General features: G+C 42.3%; 1 protein-coding gene across 1 annotated transcript in view; it reads left to right on the top strand.

The window, feature by feature from the left end:
• The first annotated feature begins 3,200 nt into the window (after positions 1–3,200).
• Positions 3,201–19,309, top strand: part of NDUFA10 (NADH:ubiquinone oxidoreductase subunit A10) — a 50,953-nt gene continuing 34,844 nt past the window's right edge. Inside the window, exons 1-7 of the mRNA XM_019554439.1 lie at positions 3,201–3,340; positions 4,455–4,623; positions 5,597–5,812; positions 7,460–7,546; positions 9,150–9,271; positions 11,652–11,731; positions 15,840–15,894. Of these exons, the coding sequence (XP_019409984.1) occupies positions 3,260–3,340; positions 4,455–4,623; positions 5,597–5,812; positions 7,460–7,546; positions 9,150–9,271; positions 11,652–11,731; positions 15,840–15,894 (810 nt within the window). The 5' untranslated portion in view covers positions 3,201–3,259. The remainder of the gene's footprint in view (positions 3,341–4,454; positions 4,624–5,596; positions 5,813–7,459; positions 7,547–9,149; positions 9,272–11,651; positions 11,732–15,839; positions 15,895–19,309) is intronic.

Here is a 19,309-nt window from a genome sequence, read left to right on the forward strand (position 1 = left end):
TCTGGAACCCCGTGAACCAACGGACATCCTATAGACTTATTACAAAGAAAACTAACAACTTACTCTAAGTTGTCTTCTTGCGCCAGCTCAGCGAACCTCAAGGGCGGTTATAAAGCACCTCCAATCCCGCCCCACAAGCTGCACGCTCGTCCGCGCCGCAAAGCCCGCGGCTCCCCGAGCGGTGCCGGAATCGCAAGCCCGACATTCCGCCACAATCTGGTGTTCAAGCAAAGCCAGGGGGCTTTCTTCAGTCAGGTCCAGTTAATATCACCCATGAAAACCAATTTCTACAGGATTTATTCAGCTTAAACTGCAGTCACTGAAGACAATAATAACCAAAAGAGTAGCTGGAATTGCTTGGCACTCTATATAGCACTTCTGTTGCAAAGGAGCCAAATCGAGAATGAACAAAACTCCATTAATCTAAATGACTGGTGTGTCATGTGCTGTTTATCAATTATCCCTATCACTGTAAAGATGGAAGATTGGGGAGTAATGCCTGTGTGCATTAGAAAGCAACTTTTTGTTCTGTTTATACCAACAAAACTCCTCACTATGGCTGATCTTTAGCAGCTCCTAGCAATGCTACACAATACATGAGAACAGGAAAAAAGTATCATAAGGGTAGGGAGAATACATTTACCCAAACTAGTATCTGCCCATGACACTAACACTAGCACTATTTGTGGAAGTGATATACACTCTTTAGTAGACACAAATGATTCAGTTTTACATCAACCCACAAAAAAACCCTCAAAAGGTATAAATAATAGTATTTAAAAAATAAGGACCAGGTACTGCCCTTCAATATTTGTATGTAATTCCTACTGAAGATGGCATTGTATTTCAAAGTAAAGACCAGAGTGTATTGTAAGAAAAGGTTTAGACTGAGAACAAGAGTAAGTCAATGACAAATGCAAAAAATGTGTTTTTATTATTAACAGCAAATTATAATTAATTTCAGCCTTTCTTCATTGGAAAATAATGAGAATGCTATAGATTTAAGTCTGCTGATACCACTGGCAGTTTCAATAGGCAGCCTGCAATATGGTAGTTCATACCTCTTTTGGGTGCCCTATTTTTACAGAGATATTTGCAGCCACTGCAATCCAAGGTTTCTTTAATCTTTCTGAATCATCCACCTGATGCCCGTTCTTAAGAGGCAGCACCATCATAATGGCTGCATTCTTCACATCTTATCACATTAGTTAATGTAGAGACATGATAGACAGACACAACATGATTTATGGTAGGTTATATTATTCCATAGAAACAAACCCAGAGATAAATGATTAATCTATAATGAGAGAGACTCATTTTCAGAAAACTAAGTAATCTAAACTATTTGCAGTGTGATCCACAGCCCCACAGTCAATGCTCCTTATTGACTTCTGTGGGTTTTAGATGAGGTTTTGGGGGGATGTGGATATTATACGTGTTTCACAGTAAAGAGTATCAAAAATGTTTGCATGGTTTCACAGACCAATTGAGGCAAACCCCAACATTTAGAAGATACTCTCTTGCTTATAGTATTGTAGCAATATAATTTATCCTTATAATCAACATAATTCATATGGTCTGCTAGTACACAAAAGCTTGCAAATATTGCCATTTTCTGAATTGGAGGATGAATGAAAATTCTCCATGACTGTAGGAACATGAGAGATTTTGCATTGCAACTGGTTGTGCTAACACTCAGATGTTCCAAGATGTGTGTTTTTGATTAAATATGTAAAATACCTAAAGACAGGTTGAGTTTACGATGAGCGTATTATTTGTGAGTACTGAAAACTTGAGTGAATTATACCTGCCATCCCATGTAAGGCTTGAGAAAACCTTTGTATCACACAAACATTTTTTCCATCTTCATCACCATGAAAGTCTTCTACCAGGGAAAGAATGAGAACTCCACCTCACTCCGCTCTTTGCTGCCTCAGTTTCAGGTCTACAGAATCAGTCATCTGGTTTGGCATCCTAAATTTCTTCCAGGTTTGGGCTAGGATATCCACTGCTTGATATCTGACATACTAGAAAAAGTGGTGCAGGTAAAGAATGCAAAGGCGAGGTAACCAAGAGAAAGCAATGAGCTAGGTAATTGACTTTTATAGCAGCATTTAGAAAAGCTATTAATATAGAAAGATTATGTTTGTCAGGACATAGCAGTGACTGAGACAGCAATCAGAAGGCAGGGTAGACACAGGTCTATAGACTAACAAAATGAGAGAGAAAAAGAAAGAGATAGAAAGTGTACTAGCTTTCACTGAACCCAAGTTGATGATCATCAGATGCTGTAAATGGCAGCATAGAGCAGAGTAAAAAATAAAGTGCGTGATTACAATACAATAGGTGGGAAAGCAGTAACTGAGACACAGGAGGAAAAGTGGGAGACACCATTTTAGCTGTGTGGAGGGACTGGAGAAGCTGTCTCTTAGAAATGCAATACAGAAGAACCTGTAGTAGGTAGATGTAACCTGGATGTGAAGCGCCCCTCAGATAAATGCAAGTTCTTTGGTTTCACTCGGTTTTGCCTACAGAAAAACCAGAGCACCATCCTCCCGGCACAGTGGTCTCAGAACAGCGGTGCAGGGCAGGATGCTGGGGGCACCCAGGGATTCTTCCGAGACCCCTCTGGGGTTTTCCTGTGCACCGCAGGGAGGCTTTTGTACATTGGTGGCACGAGGACACAGCGCCCTTAGGAGCGTGTAGAGCACTCACGGGTGGTGAGGCACCCAGCTGAGGATCAGTGACCTGCAGCAGTGCAGTAAGGTCGCCGCTTGGCCAGGAGGAGAACGAGGAAGGAGACGTACCTGTGTTTGGTTTGATTTGCACTTTATGGACTAACCAAAGTAGATAAACACACCCATGCACATATATACAGGGAGTTATATACACAGAGAGGTATACACACACATACGTGTATGTACGTATATACGTATGCGTGTGTACGTGTCCATGCCTGTATACAGCAGAGTCTCCCCTCCGAGAACGGGATACGTATCCCGGCCGGCCGGCGGGCAGGCCCGAGTACCAGCTGGCCCCGGGGAAGCGCCGGGGACGCAGCGCGGGAGAAGCCGGGGCCTGTGCGGAAGGCAGCCCCTGTCCCACGCTCCAATCAGGCGTTCACCGCCGCCTCCTATGCTCGGTGCTTTCTGACGTCTTCCGCTGCGACGGAGCTCGAGTTAGGCCCCCTTCCCTTCCGGCTTTGGGGTCCTTCCTCCGCCGGGGTCGCAGGCGAGGTTACTCCTCTGCCGTGGCCGCTATGTCCTTGCGCTTGGTTAGGCTCGGGCTCGCGGACGCCGCGGCCGCTTGGCGCCGACCCTGGCCCGGCGTCCTCTGTGCGGTGAGCAACGGCCGCCGGAGCTGCAGCACCCCTGCCGGGCCACATAAGTGCCTGGTTGGCCCCGGGGGGTGGGGGCGGTTCCACTTGTGCAAGGCACTGGGGGGACAGTTCCACTGTGCAGGACGGAGGGGAGTTCCACTGTGTAAGGCACTGTGGGGGGGACGATTCCACTGCGCACGAAGTGGGGTGGGGGCAGTTCCACTGTGTAAGGCAGGGAAGGGGACAGCGGGATGGACGGTTCCACTGTGCAGGGCACTGGAGCAGGAGATGAGCATCCCACAGCCTTGTACCTGCCTTTGGCTGTGGTGAGTGTTGCAGTGTTAGCAACAGGCAGACAACATGGGGATGGCATTATGTTTTGTACTTCAGGTCAGTGTGCCCCTATTAGCTGTGCCCGCACACCAGCCGTTCCCAATCATTTTGCGCTGAAGGCAGCGCTCATTGGAGTTGGCACCCCATCGCTTCTGTGACGTGAGTGGCCCCCCCATTTAAAAAACTGCTCACCTCCTTGCAGAGTGGCTGGGCAGTGGGGGCAAGCCTGAGCCTGCGCTTATTTGCTTAATTTATCCACTTATCTTTTCACACCCTTCAAAGGATCTGGTGGCATCCTGGGGCCCTGGTTGAGAATCACTGGTGTAAACGGGTTGCTGCCTTAGGTCCATTTCTTGGTGTCAAGAATTGCAACAACAGCAACAAAAAAGAAAGAACTTGCATGACAAATTGTAATGAATTACAAGACAGAAACCAAACCCTGCATTAATGTGCCTCTATACCTTTGCAGTCAAAATGGGCTACCGTTTCTTTTACAGAGCTCTTGCAGCTCAAGTGTTATAAGGAACTTTGCATCTAGATGGCTACCTAGCCATCAAAACAGTAGGCTCAGATAGCCCTGTTAACTACTTAAGTCCAGCACTGAACTTTGTGTTTAGGATGCTTTTCTCAAACTTTGAGAGCTGAGTGAGGCAAAACAGCTGCAGTTTTAATCTAACAAGATCAGTCTCTGTGTTATGTTGATTTATGAACTTAGTGTCTGAACAAATTACTTAACACTTTTGATTCTTGTGGCTTTTGGGGGTTTTTTTAATCCACAACTGGTTTGGTGGTTGTTTTACAGGCAAGAATACATTCAAGCTCCCAGCGGACTTTGAAGTATGGTCTTCTGTCTTATTGGCTGGGAGAGAGAACTACTAAAAGATTTAATGAACGTAGCAAAATTTTTACAGTGGATGGCAACTTATCATGTGGGAAGGGAAAACTTGCAAAACAAATAGCAGAGAAGTTGGGTATGTCTCTCTCTCTCTCTCGGTCCCATTTAATAATTGAAAGTATTAACACTATTATCACTTTGTTCAGAGAGGCCATTGACTTGTTGATACCTGTAGTGTGGTATGGCTAACAGTTGTTTGACTAGCAGTGAGAATATATGTGGTAGGCTGTGTAATTTCTGGGTGTCAGATTTGCCATATATAGGGTAACGGCAGGAGTGATGATTTTGGTGTGGGAAGTCATGGTTCTGGTGAAGTCAGTGGGTGTTTTCTCCAGTCGTAGAATTATAGAGAAGTAAGATGGAAGGACCTCAAAGTCATCTTGTCCAACCCCCTGCCTGAGGCAGGGTCATTCCTATCCAAACCATCCTATACAAACCTCAAAAACTACCCAGTCCACCCTCACACAAGATGTAGTACCCTAATCCACCAGAGGTAAACAGGGACCACAGTGACCAACTTCATAGTGGTACTAAACCTGTGTATATGCATTCAGGAGATCCCAGCAAGAGGGCCATGTCCCTGGTACAGAAGTAGGCAAACACCCCAGAGTCCATACTAATCGGACATGTGGTAAAATCCCTTCCTGACCCCATACACGACAATTACAAAGAGGCCAGGATTTCAGTACCTTAGGTATCTGGGTAGTACTGGTATATGAAGAATATTCTCATAGCATCAGGAGAAGAATAGGAAAATGGTAGCTGGGAGATGATAGCTGTTTAGAGGAATGCCTCTTTGTTTGGAAAGAGGAAGAAATTGATAGGTGTGCCTGCTAATTACATTGTGTCAACTTAATGATGATGTGATATTGTTTGGAAAGCACTTTTAGTAATTGTGTTCTTATTGCCTGTGGAGATTAATGTTACGTACACACAAACACACTCTCAATTTGAGCAACATAGTTTATTTTTTACAATTAAAATGAAAAATGTCCAGTTTAACCAAACCAAGCACAATCTTACCTTGATTCTTGTTTTTTTCCCCTCAGGAATGGTTTATGTTCCAGAAGCAGATATCCATTACGCGGACAGGATCACAGGAGATGGAACATTAATGGATGAGAAATTTAATGCTTCTTGTAATATGGAGAGATTCTACAATGATCCTAAATCTCCTGATGGACATTCATATCGCCTACAAGCTTGGTTGTTTGGTAACCGTGTTCTGCAGTATTCTAATGTGCTGGAGCTTCTGCTGAGCACAGGTTAGGGTTTTATGTCAATAAGTTTCATTTCTAAATTAATTGGGGCACTTGGGTTCTAGAGTTACTTAAATGATTAAGCTGGCCCTTTAAAGAATATAGCTCTCAGTTGTTCTTTAAAATAATAAGTCATTCCATTAACTTTGAATATTCTCTTTTTAGAAAATAGCGTATGAGAGACATACACCTTCTAAGTTAACAATAAAAGTATTGTCCTGTTCTTAATAGAACATTGTTCAATATATAATGATACTTTTCCTTTGTGCCCAGCTAAAGAAAACACATGGCAATGACAAATTTTGTTAGCTCTTTCATGGGAAGGCATGAGTTACATCAGTAACAACTCAGATCAGCTTGACAGAGAATCTTTAAAAAAAGACCACTTAGAAATATTAAGGTAGCTTCAAAAATATGCAGCTCCTCATACTTCTACTCTGAAAGTGACTGGTAAAATGTCATTGTAGGAGTCATGCCTTTAACTCCTTGAACTTAAGGTCAATTTTGAGAAGTTTAGAAATCAGAAAAAAGATCCCTTTTTATGTCTGATCCTGAAAGCTTAAACTGGCACCTGGAAGTCCATTTGTTGTTATTTTGTTATTTCTGGTTGTTTATACATCACCAAGAAGACATATTGTGATGATGTAAATCAGAAAAAAAGATCTTTCAGGTTTTCTTCACTGAAGGAAAAAAAGGTGAGTACGATTTCCAGTTATGCATCCCCACTTCTATAAACAGAAGATAAGAGACCATTTAACTTGTGAAAATGGCATGAATCATTTGTCAAATCCTGTAGAAATCATATTAAAAGCACTAGCAGCTGATTTGAGCATCTCCTCTTTCTTGTGGAAGCATCTCTCTCAGCTGTTCATGCTTCATTCTGATACTTTACCTTGTTACTTAGAGTGACTTGCCTCTGATACCCTTGAAATTGTCAGTTCTGTGACCATTCCCTATCAGTTGAGATGAGCTGGAAGGATTAAGCACCCATCTTGTGTGTTGAGCAGTGTATTGATTTGCTAAGAGTGGTTTTTCATCCTCTTGTTTGACCTATATTCACTACATAACTTCTTAAGGCAACTTTACTGTGGTTTCTGGGTGGCCTTTACATAGCTTTCCTATAGGGTGGCCATCATAGAGGACATTCAGGTTTTCTGCTACTGTGTCCTCTATTGATGCAAAACCTGACACCTTTATGTCCTCTATTTTTCTTGAAGAGAAAGGACAGCCAGATTGTTCTGTATGATGGCCATCCTATTATAGGTAAAAGGCAGTCTCCTCACCTTCTTCACTTTAACCCAACTGTCTTTTGCAAAGAGATACCAGACCAAATCTCCTGAGTTTTTAAACATGTCCCAAGAAGCACATCTTCAAAGAATGTTAAAATGTTGGCAATGGACATGGTATGAGGACTTAAATAGAATAGACAGGCGCTGCCAATCTTCCTGAAGATGAATGCTCGCTTAAACATATGCCTGGTATTATGCTGAGGAGTGAAGCAGTTTTTTTCTTTGGAGAGAGATTTACTTGCTCAGACAAGTGTCCCAAGGCTGTAATCATAGGAGCATCACTATTGCCTTCTGGCTGTGACTCAAAGCTGTTGTAGTAAAAATTTTAGAGTGGTTTGTGACTAAAATCTTCTTTTAACCACAGGACAAGGTGTAGTGATGGAACGCTCTGTCTACAGTGACTTAGTGTTCATGGATGCAATATTTAAACAAGGCTACGTCCACAAACGATGTAAGTCCTTCTGTGCAAAAAGAAATTTAATTTGTAATGTGGTCGCCAAGGTTTATGACATCCAGGTGGGCAGACTTGTTATCCTTTCAGCTGTCTTTAATGTCTGAATGTGCTTTTTAAATCTTTGGGCCATCTTCCTGGGTCTGTTCTTTAAAGAATGTTCTCCAGCCTCTACCAGTCCTTCTTCTTACCAGCTTCAATTCTAAAATAAACCTAATTTTAATGCAAGGACCTGGTCCTTTATGAGGAATGGGGACTAACATCTTAGACTCCTGCCCTTCCAACTGAAGCTGGGAGGAAGATCAGGAATCAAACCATGACTAGAAGAGCTCCATAAAACCAGCAAGAGCTCAGTTAACGGGGAAAACTGGAAGATCCACCATGAGGAGGAGGAAACACTACCAATACCTGCAACTTGATTAAGAAAAAATTGTTAAAAGTCGTTTTTTTAATTGCCCAGTTCTTTGAAACTATAGTGCATATTCTTCTGTCTTTCTGTTCTTTTCCCGGTAGTTTCACCGTATCTGTGTAACTAGATTTTTTGTTTTGTCAGTTTTTTATTTATCATCAGGTTTTTTTGTGTGTTTTTTTTACTCCTTTCTAGTTTCAGTAACACCACGATCTTTTTTCTTAACATAATGTACTGCTGTGGAAGTAATCACTGACTAAAACTGTTAGAGGGATGAATTAGCTAACAGCAGCAGTGTGGTGACTTGCAAACAAAAGTAATATGCAGTGGGTTATTAAAGCTTCAATAGGCCTTTGATAGACTATGTCTTTCTTTTACCTGCCAGTCACCAAGATGGCTCTGTTACCTAATCCATTCCCTTTGGCAGATTTACTTAGTGATTATTTCCAGATTTAAGGATAAATTTGGGGAGTTTTGAGCTCCCAGTGCTATTCCAGTACACTGAGTAGACAGTGCTTCATCTGGGCCCAGTTCTCTGCCTCTAATTTTCTGAGTTATCTGAGACATGCAGGAAATTAGTTGAGACTAAAGACCATGCATGTTCCAGGAGGGAGTTCACAGGCTATTATTAGGTTCATAAGGGAATCACTTTTATGCGTAGGGATGAGCCCTTAAAAGATGCCGAGGTTCCTGGGCTTTCTTTTTATGATCAAAACGAGTACAGAAGTGTAATCAGAACAAGTAATTAAAATGTACTAAGCTAAGATTACAGAATTGAAAATGAAAATCGTGCTTTACTTTTGATTCAACACCCCCCACACACACACACCAAGCACAGTACATACCCAGAAGAGGCATCGCATTAGTTTGGCCTGGCTCACCAAATGTCTGTATTGATTAGGGTGCTTGAGTGAGGCTTTTTTGCCCTTTAATAACTGACTGAATCTGAAGATGATTAGGTTTCTGCTAGCTGGAATAGGATTAGGTCCAGTGAGCTCACGTTTCGGTACCCTGAGATGTTCAGCTTGTCTGTAGTTTTTCTGTTCCTTCAAGATGTGTTTTTTTTTGTTTTGGTTTAGTTTGGTTTTTTTAATGGCTCTCCCTTGAATTACCGTGCTGCTTGGAACACAGAAGTAGCAGCCATCTGTGCTAGTCACTGAAGAAATGATTTCTTCCTTTATCTTTGTTTTTCAGGTGTTGGTCATTACAATGAAATGAGGAAGGATAGTATCTATGAGTTCTTGCCACCTCACTTAGTAATTTACATTGATTCACCTGTTTCAGAGGTACAGAAGAGGCTTCAGGAAGAAGGGGAGGTAATTGCATCTTTAAACAGTGTTGCTTCAAATTAAGATTTTGATGTCATGCGCAAGACCCTGTATACATCAGGCAACCTAAAAGAGTTGGATTGGCCAACTCCCATTGGAAATTAGTCTAGTTTCATGTTCCACACTTCTCTGAGTGCCAGAATCCCCAGCAGGCTCCCTATGGGGTTCTGTATTCCTTGTCTGATAGTTTATAGAATGCAGTTACTCAGCATGACAGCACATGGGGTGCTGAAAATTTATGACTAGTATAAAGTGAATTGAGCTCAGTGTTAGGAGAATTAGTTAATTTTTTCATGTTTGGATCAATAAAAACTTTAATTTTAAACATACATGAAGCTTCCACTGAGTCTTCCAGGGGGCATTTCCACTAGTCAAATCTAACTCATTGAAAGTCAGAGCCAAGTGTCTGGGTACCCTGCAAGTTTGTAACATAAAACATTCCCCCTTTTCTTCTCTGAAATCCTGGTGTCTGAACACTCTAATTGATGGAGAGAGGATGAGTGGGCTGAAATGTTGTGTTAGTTTCAGCAGAGTGATGCTTATCAAGGAAAGGTTAATTTGAAAACGGGAAACAGAAAAATAGTATCGTTCTACAAAATACAAAAGCTTTTACTTTTGTCTACTCTGCAGAGAGGTCTAAGAAAAGTAAAAGCTTTTGTCAAGGATGGTTTAGACAGGGATGATCCTGCCTTGAATTAGGGGTCTCTTCCAGCCCTACTTTTTTACGATTCTCTGATTCTGAGATAGATTGCTTGGTAGTAGTACCTTATTGTGCTATTTTAATATCATAAAATGCCTCCTCAGGCTATTAAGACTACGACTGTACATGCATATTTTTTTAGACCGACGAAGTATTATTTTACGTAGCATCAGTAACGTTGCGTAAAATAATACTTCTTTAACCAGGGAAAAGCTTTATATCCTTTGGCATTATTATATAATAAGGATCCTCCAAGGGTGCTTCAGAAGGGTTAATGGGAATCTAGCAATATCTTGTTCTTCATTTTGGCAGAGAACTGATGTCTTTTGACCTGGTGTCCTCTTTGTTCTGGGCCAACTGTTCATGCAGCCATTCTCTTTATTCTCTTTATGGGCAGAGGTGCTGAAGAGTATATGTGAAAGTTTTAAATATTCTATTTTTAAATTTTAAATAGGTGAAAATACAGCATTTGTTTGTTGAAGAATACCAGAAACTGCTGCCAGTCTCCTCTAATTCATAGTTTGTAGTTAGCATCGACTGTGTAGTGATAAGAAAGGGATTGTTGAATACTTGCCTGCATCTGCTTAAACTAAGGAGTATGCTCCTCCCTGGTGCAAAATATTTATGAAGTGCAGTTGAGGACATTTAGTGTCTTAAGAGGATTAGGTTGGCAGGGATAGGGAAGGAGCGGAATAGATTTGCTCCAAAAGGAAATGGGAAACGTGATCAGCTTCAGGATTGAATTGACAGCAGGTGAAACTTTTCCTCTTTCAGGGCAGATAAAAAGGAGATCTATTGGCACTCTAACATTAGTTAAGAGTACAGTAGTTGATCTCTAGAGTTGATGGCTAACTATCTGACAGTAGATTTGATGTCCACTTAAGGTTACTGGGAAGAATGGTTAGGTTCTGATGGAGTGCATTATTGCTCAAGTATCTTTTTGAAAGTCAGAATACTATTTGGGCTGCCCACCCTCATCATTACCTAACTCAAACCTCAAGAGGAAAACTTGTATAGTTGGCCCCTTGCTGGAAGGGTAGATATCATCTGGGAAAATAAGGCTTACATCCCATATAAATATTCCTTGACTGTACAGGTGAGAAGGATTAATCCTTTGTTTGAAAACCAATCTTTATTTTGTTTCTTGGTGGTTGTTCGTTTTTGGTCAGTTTTTTGGGGAGTGGGGATAATTGTGTTTACGCAGGTTCAGTAAAACATCTTTTCTTCATGTCAGCTTAGTAGAAAAGTCTAACTTTGAGTGTACTTCATTAGGATGCTCTCATCCAGATATGTTTGCACACTGGGAGGGTCTTCCTTGCATGTAGTTATTAAAATAATTTGCAAAACAAATGTTGGTGCAGCTGCCTGAAGAACACAGTGAAATGTTTATAATAGAAAACTGACACACACTCTGTATACTCTTTGCACATGTGGCATTATGCACATTAATGCTATATACAGTAATCCCAAATATTCTATATGTTAATCACAATATTGAAGCCTTCCTAAATGCATGTGGGTCTCTGTGAATGTTTGTATTAATCTAAGAGCTGTGCTATAACAGATGGCGTGGTGGCATGACTTCTGCTTACCCTTTTTGGAATCTCTGTCAGTCTGAGAAGAAAACAAACATGTTTCACAGCATTTTTTTGTTTTCTTTGTGTTTAGCCATATGAAAAAAAGGTGTCTGCTGCATACCTCCAGAGCATTGAAGATAGTTACAAGAAAAAGTTCCTGCCAGAGATGAGGTTAGCAGCCCAAACCATTTTATATGACAGAAATTTGGGGAAAACTGTTTATTCACATAATTCTAAGAACATCACAAATATGTATATGGAAAAAATCTTCCTTTTGCAGTATGTTAGTTGTATGGTATGAACATGTGCAGCTGTTTCATGTTGTAATGCTCAACATTTCCTATACAGCTATCCTTCATGTCAAAGAATTTTAGCTACAGTAAAAGCTGTGTTAACCGGCATTTTAGTAACTGGCACACTCTACTAACTGGAATTTCTGGCTGGGCTGTGGGGAGTGAAGCTTGCACACAGCGGTAACCGGCATTTCTAGATTACTGCAACCCCCATTTCCCACTCATGCTGGATAACAGCTTTTACTCTACTATAGTCAGAGTATTGGAAACCTTAGAGATACTAAGGTTCAACTAAAAAAATGAACTTTCAGGTGCTGAGAGTTTTCTGAAAGCATTTCTTTTAATACAGAATACTGGTCTTTTGAATTTTTAAGTCCACTGGGTTTCGTTCTTCAGACCTGTCTAGTTGGTAATTACTGAATTTCTGCTTGTAGAAACACTGACTGTATTACAAGCTTCTGGACTCAGATCCATATTTTCCATCCTAGGATCTCTAAAGGTTATAATGAGTCTTACAAATCTATTTTCTGTTATGGAAGTATTATCCCATCTTGCATCACAAAAATCTCCTCACATTCAGAGGGCATATCAATATTAAATTAAAAAAAAATCCCAACTCTGTAGGTTACTGTTCTGTCCGCTCTGCTGGATGGTATTTGCTTACTTCCCTTTTAAACAGTGCAGTGCAGTGCTGGGCATTCATGCCTTCATTGCCCCTTTTGTTAGTAAGGTGCAGGTGGCTAGTTCTGGTGAAGAAAGCACTTTCTTACAGTTGATTTGAGTTGGCTTCGTGGGGGCAGGAGGGAGGGATCAAAGTGATAGAGGGATTCAGTGCAAGCTGAGGAGAAGGAGTCTGATAGATGCTCACGTTCAAATTTATTTGGAGAATCAGCACTTGTGCTCAATCTTTGCAGTTATTGGAACATTAGTCTGCAATTTTGACAGCTGGTAGTGAAAGGGTGGGAGGGAGGAGTATGGTTACCTTTTTTTTTTTTTTCATTTGCTCCTCTTCCTTTTACTACCACCTCTCTTCCTCCCCCCCACCCCAAACTCCTCCCTGTGTCATGTGGCAGCCACGTCTGACTAGGTAGGAAGATCATTTTCCTAGTTGACTTGTTTGGCCTCTGAATAACATTAGTTACTTCCTCCCTTTAAGATGCTGCTGTGCACTCTTCAGCAGCAGTTGCTGGCGTGGTCAGCAAACACTTTTGGGTTGGCATATGCTGGTTAGCTAGGAAGCAGGAACCTAGAAACTGAATCTGAGAGGTGGCTCCACGCAGTCCCAGGGAGACTGTGTTTCAATTTTGACCCTACTCCAGTTTTTGTGGAAGAGACCCATAACAGTCAAAAGTACCTTTTGAGGCATGTCATGAAATGACAATGATCATTGAAGGGAAACTTTCAAAGGTTGCAAAGCTAACCTTGCTTTGAATTCAAATAGTAGCTTAATCATGCAAGGCTTGGTTTGTGCGTATAGATGTATACTGAATCTTAGTGACATAAGCGAGGGTAGACTTGAAGGTGTATTGTAATGTGTCCTTCTCCCTTATTTCTTTGCTCCTTCCCCATGCTAAATTGGTGTAATTGTGTTGCCAGCAGTTGAGCTGAACTGTCATCCCCTCTTGGTGTCTGTTTGTCTTTCATTTGGTGCATGAGATTTTAGTGCAGGGGAAGGTCAGCTGCCTCTCTGGTTAGTGCAACCACAGTGATTAGCAGCTAGTGCATAGTTGTCAGAATAAAGTTGAAGCCAGGCATGGAAGCAAAGGAAGGTGAAAAACCTTCAGACTCCATCTCCCTGAGGGCAGAAATGTCTGATTTCACCATTGCTTAGTCTTTGGATGAAATATAGCCCTTGAAATCTATCATGTTATTTCAGTGAGGTTAAATCCTGGGCTAGCTAGTCCCACTGCGTTTTCAGCTCTTTCCCCTTGTGTGTTTATAGTCAGGACATTTGATAAGCAAACACCCTCAGGTTGGGATATTCTTCAGAGATTGGGTTCATGGTAGCTTGTCAGGTTGAGGATTGCAGTCAAATCTGAGGGAGGGCATGTCTGTTCCTTTATTTAAAAGGTATTTTTGTGAAAAACTGAAGTCTTGCATGACAAGTAGACTTAATCAGTGATTTCAGTATTAGAGTTTCTGTATTATTATCTAGTTACTTGCTAGTTCAAACTAGCACACAGAGCTTGCTGCAGTTTATTACAGTGTGTACATCTTTTCATCTCTGATAGATTAAGAAATATCAAACTCTTCAATGCCAAAGGCAACTGCATTTCACTCAATTAGACCTCATTTTGATTATATATTGCAGTAGTTGTCAACCTTTTTAGACTCGGGCCACCCCTCAGAAAATTCCAGCTCTTATCTTTCACTCTTCTTTTTTGACTCGGGTGGCCAACCTGTGGCACGAGCAGTCTGCATGTGGCATATGACAGATTGGGGAAGGGATAGGCAGCACAGTGGCAGATAAGGAAGGGCGCAAAAAGCAGAACAGATGACTAGGTGAAGGTGAGGAATTGGAATGGCACTGAGGGAGTGTGTGGGACCTAATTTGTGGCATGCCCTCCCCCTGTTTTTGACTATGGAAAAATAGTTGCAGAGAACTCAGACCACAACAAGTCAGAATTTGTTTTTGACACTCCAGTTTCCTGTTTTAAAGCTCTGGTCTTATCTTGTGAATCCTTTGTAGGTGTTAGCACAGTAGATGTGCAAATATTATACATCACCCTTAAAAAGTTCTTGGGGACCACAACCCCATGATTGAGAATCACTGATCTATAGCCTCATTCGTAACATGTAGGTCAAAATACTGTTCAGCAGGCAAAACTGAAAACTTGTTGCCTTTTTTGTGGTTTCCTTGAAAATGCTAACAGGGAAAGCTCATGTTGTTTAGCTGAATTTCCATTCAGATAGAAGAACCCCATCCTGCTCCTAGTGTAGTGTCCAAGATTAAATTAATCAAGTAATTAAATTTAATGCTTCATGACTTAACTTTCAGAGTCATCTGACTAAAATCGTATGCTGGCAGCTCCATCCTGGAGATGATCATAGCACTCTTTAGCATGCCATCTAATAGTTATTTGAGATGGATATTTCAGTGGGTAATCCTTTGCCATTTTTAATGGGCCACTTCTATCTGTTTGCTATATGTTACCTCCCTTCCTCCCCTTCCATTGTCTAGTAGCCACAGATTGCATAACATTTGCAATCCTGCTACTGTTGAGCCCTGGTTTCCCTTGAGAGTGGGATAGGCTGCCAAGTGTCAAGTGGCTTAATGTGTTGTTCTGTTAATACTTGCCAGTTGGAGTCAGGCTACTCTGATTTAGTGAGAATTGAAATTGAAGATGCAAGGGTTGTGCTGACTCTGAGAAGTCCCCTTTTAAAATGGAAAGAAGGCAATATTATCCCCCTCCTGTTGTTTGACTGCAGTAAGATTAATGTTAAGAGTTGATGAGTCCAAGATTCTTGCTGCCTTTGTACGTTTTTCAACATGAGAACAAAATTGTTAGTCATAATCAGCAAGTCTTTTAAACTGCAGTAGTGCAGTAGCTCCCCACACAAGAACAGTGTCATATAAATATAACTCTTTCCAAATCTGTTCTGACAGAACACACTTGCAGTAGACTAGGTAGTTGCACTAAGGAAAAACATGGTTTGTGTTGCTGGTTTTGTTTTCTTCATGAAACTGCATAGTTGGGGCAGGTACCAATGTTAGTTGCACACTAGCAGAATCTTAGCTTCAGCTATACGTGGGTAGCATTGGGTTATTTCTGTCATCTGAATTTTAAAAACTCTTTTCTAACAGGAAAAAATATGTAACAGTACAAGAAATCCAAGGTGTATTGGGACAGGTCCTTCAAACAGCTACTACATAGAATATCTTAGTTTGTCTTAATTTTATAGCTTAACTTTTTTGAGCATTAAAATTGTGCATGCAAGGACTTTATATCTACTGACTTAAAAACTGTTATTTCTTTTCTCTGCAGTGAGAATTGTGAGGTCTTGCACTACACAACAAGTGAGGCAGAGGACATAGAAAAGGTAACAGCTAGCGGTGTGACTTGATTTAGAAATCACTTAGCATCAGAAGCTGGTTTTCCTTATGTGGGTAATGTTAAATTTGAAGTTTAGTTATGCCTTAAGTGTCAAACATGCTGGAATTGCTTTAGTTGGGTATTTTTTTTAAGGTTTCAGAAATAAAGGAGTATCAAGGTATAAAAGTCTTACTAGATAATTAATTACTGCATATAATTCCTCCTTCAGTGACACAGGCCAGGTTTAAATTTAATGTGCATTAGCTTAATTTGCATTAAGCAGGTTTACGCAGGTGTCTACATATGCAGGCATTAAAGTGCATTAATGCTGTGTGTGGACTGACTTGGGACTAAAGTTAGTTTTAAGTCAGTCCACACACACAGCACTAATGCACTTTAACGTGTCTACATATGCATTAAGACACTTTAACTATTTGCACCTATATTTGACACCTACATTTACAGGTGTCAAATTTAGGTGCAGTTAGCCCAAAGTCACCATTTTTAAAGCACATTAAGGGTGTGCACGTGTAGGCACCTTAAATTTAAGCTAATGCACCTTAAAGTGTCTTGTGTAGATGCATCCTTATTGACATAACTTTGCTGCCGGAGCCCTCTTGTGGAGACATATGGTAAACTAGCAAAAGAGTTCCTATGGCAGGACTGTTCATGTAGGTTGGGGACATAATTTATTTACACTGGCAAAGGAATTCCTTTGCCACTATGAACTTTATTGCCACTAGTTGCAGTATAGCAATTGTGGCAGAGTTTTTATAGTGTAGATTACCCCACAGATTTTTTGTTTTGCAGTTACTCAGCTACACAAGTGTTAGTGCAGCTGTGTGAGGCTTCATAGCAAAGGAGGCTGCTAAGATGGTCTGCTTCTCTTTTACTGCTTTTGAGAGGCATTTCAGAGGAATAGAATAGGCTCAAGGTCCTCTTCACCTATTTTTTTCCCACTGGGTTATGCTTTCATTAATAGTGTTAAACATAGTTGCTCCTACTTGTTGCCAATTTTTGCAATGCAGACTTGAAGAATTTGTTTCTTTAAAAAAAAAAAAAAAGTTATCAACTGCACAATACAGAAAACTAGTCATTGTTTGGGTTTTTCTCCAGTTGGGGTTCTTGTGCTTTCAGCTGATTCTTCATTTAATCCTTAAACTTCTGCATTACCACAGGAAGGTTCTATCAACCCTATAGCACAGGGGTGTGCAAAATATGGCCTGTGGGCCGGTTCCAACCGGCAGAGGGGCTTTGTCTGGCCTGTGGCAGGTCCCTCAGTTCTGCCTGGCCCAGGCATCATCCCATGGTGGCGCATTGTGGGCACGCAGCAGGGCTGGGGCAGCTCTGCATGGACTGCCTTTCTAGGCAGCCCAGGTAGCAGTAGCTGCTGGCCCCAACCCTGCAGTATTGGCAGGGATCCGCATGCAGCCCCAACCCACCCCATACCTGCTGCGCCACTGTGGGATGTTGCCTGGGCATCCCAGGACATCTCACCATACCCACAAACCCTCCTCTGCAAACCCCACAGCCAACTCTCTGCCACACACAATCACACGCTGCACCCTGCCCCCCCTCGCACCCATGGATCTCTGTGGAGAGCTCCCCTCACTACTACCCACACACACCTTGCCCCACACCCATCCACACATCCAGATCCACACACACATCCCCACAAATGCACCCCCCCACAAGCTCCCTACACCCTCTCTCACACCTACATACACCCCCCCTCAATATAGATTTCATAAACATAAGGGCTGGAAGGGACCTCAGAAGATCACTGAGTCCAGCCCCCTGCCCAAAGAGCAGGAAGTCAGCTGGGGTCATAGGATTCCAGCAAGATAAGCACCAAATTTGCTCTTAAAGGTGTTCAGTGTAGGTGCTTGAACCACCTCCGATGGCAGGATGTTCCAGACCTTGAGGGCTTGGACAGTAAAGAAATTCTTCCTTATGTCCAGCCTGAAATGGTCTTGTAGTAGTTTATGACCATTCGACCTTTTCATCCCTTGAGGAGCTCAGGTGAACAAACGTTCCCCCAGATCCTGCTGGTCACCTCTGATAAACTTATAAGTGGCCATCAGATCACCCCTGAGCCTGCGCTTTTTTAAGCTAAAGAGCCCCATGGCTCTCAGCCTGTCATCGTAAGGTCTGTTTTCCTGACCTCTGACCATGCGCGTGGCTCTTCTCTGGACTCTCTGAAGCTTCTCCACATACTTTTTGAATTGTGGAGCCCAAAACTGGACGCAGTACTCCAGCTGCTATAAAAGAGTAAGACTTCATTTTGAGATATTTTGCAATTAACTTTATATGCACAATGCAAACGCACACAAATCAGGACAAAAAACAACCTTTTAAAATAAAATTAAAATATGTTGTTGTGGGTGTTAGATTTTTAGTACATAATTTGTGTCGGGGGTGGGGAGGGAGGGTGGGCAGTGGTTCTGGTTCCAAGATGGCAAACCCCCTTCCCAAAAGGAGTATCATAGAATCAATGAGTCGGAAGGGACCTAGACGGATCATCTATTCCGACCCCCTGCCATGGGCAGGAAGGAGCACTGGGCGTGGGAGGGGTCATAAGACCCCAGCCAGGTGCCTATCCAGTCTCCTCTTGAATGTTTCCAGGGAAGGTGAGAGCACCACCACTCTGGGAAGCCTATTCCAGGCCCTGGCCACCCTTACAGTGAAGTAGTTCTTCCTAATGTCTAACCTAAACCTATCCTCCCTCAGCTTGTGGCCATTGTTCTGGTGACCTGAAGGGAGGCCCTGGTGAACAGACTTTCCCCGAGTCCCTGCTGGTGGCCCCTGATAAGGTTTTAGGCAACTACAAGATCCCCCCTCAGTCTCTTCTTGCGGAGACTAAAGAGATTCAGGTCCCTCAGCCTCTCCTCATAGGGCTGGCCATGGAGGCCGTCAACCATACGAGTGGCCTCTTCTGGACCTTCTCCAGGTTCTCCACATCCTTCTTGAAGTGCAGCGCCCAGAACTGGACACAGTACTCCAGCTGCAGCCTGACCAGCGCCGCATAACGGTGGAGCAAAACTTGTCTGGACCTGTTAGTAATGCCCCTGTTGATGCAGGACAGGGTGCGGTTGGCTCTGCCTGTTGCTTCGTCGCATTGGTGACTCATATTCATCCTGGAGTCAATTATGATTCCAAGATCCCTCTCTGCCTCTGTGCTGCTGAGGGTCAGCCCCTAACCTATAACCATAATGCTGGTTCCCTCTCCCCAGGTGCAGCACCCTGCATTTGTCCTTGTTGAACTGCATCCTGTTCAGATCTGCCCACTTATCTAACCTGTCCAGGTCTGCCTGGATGCGGTCCCTGCCTGCCGGTGTATTCACTTTATTCCACAGCTTGGTGTCATCAGTGAACTTGAACAGGGTGCTCTCCACACCCTCGTCCAGGTCGCTAATGAAGAT

This window comes from Crocodylus porosus, unplaced genomic scaffold (genome assembly GCF_001723895.1).
Source record: "Crocodylus porosus isolate Cpor-Errol unplaced genomic scaffold, CroPor_comp1, whole genome shotgun sequence".
NCBI lineage: Eukaryota > Metazoa > Chordata > Crocodylia > Crocodylidae > Crocodylus > Crocodylus porosus.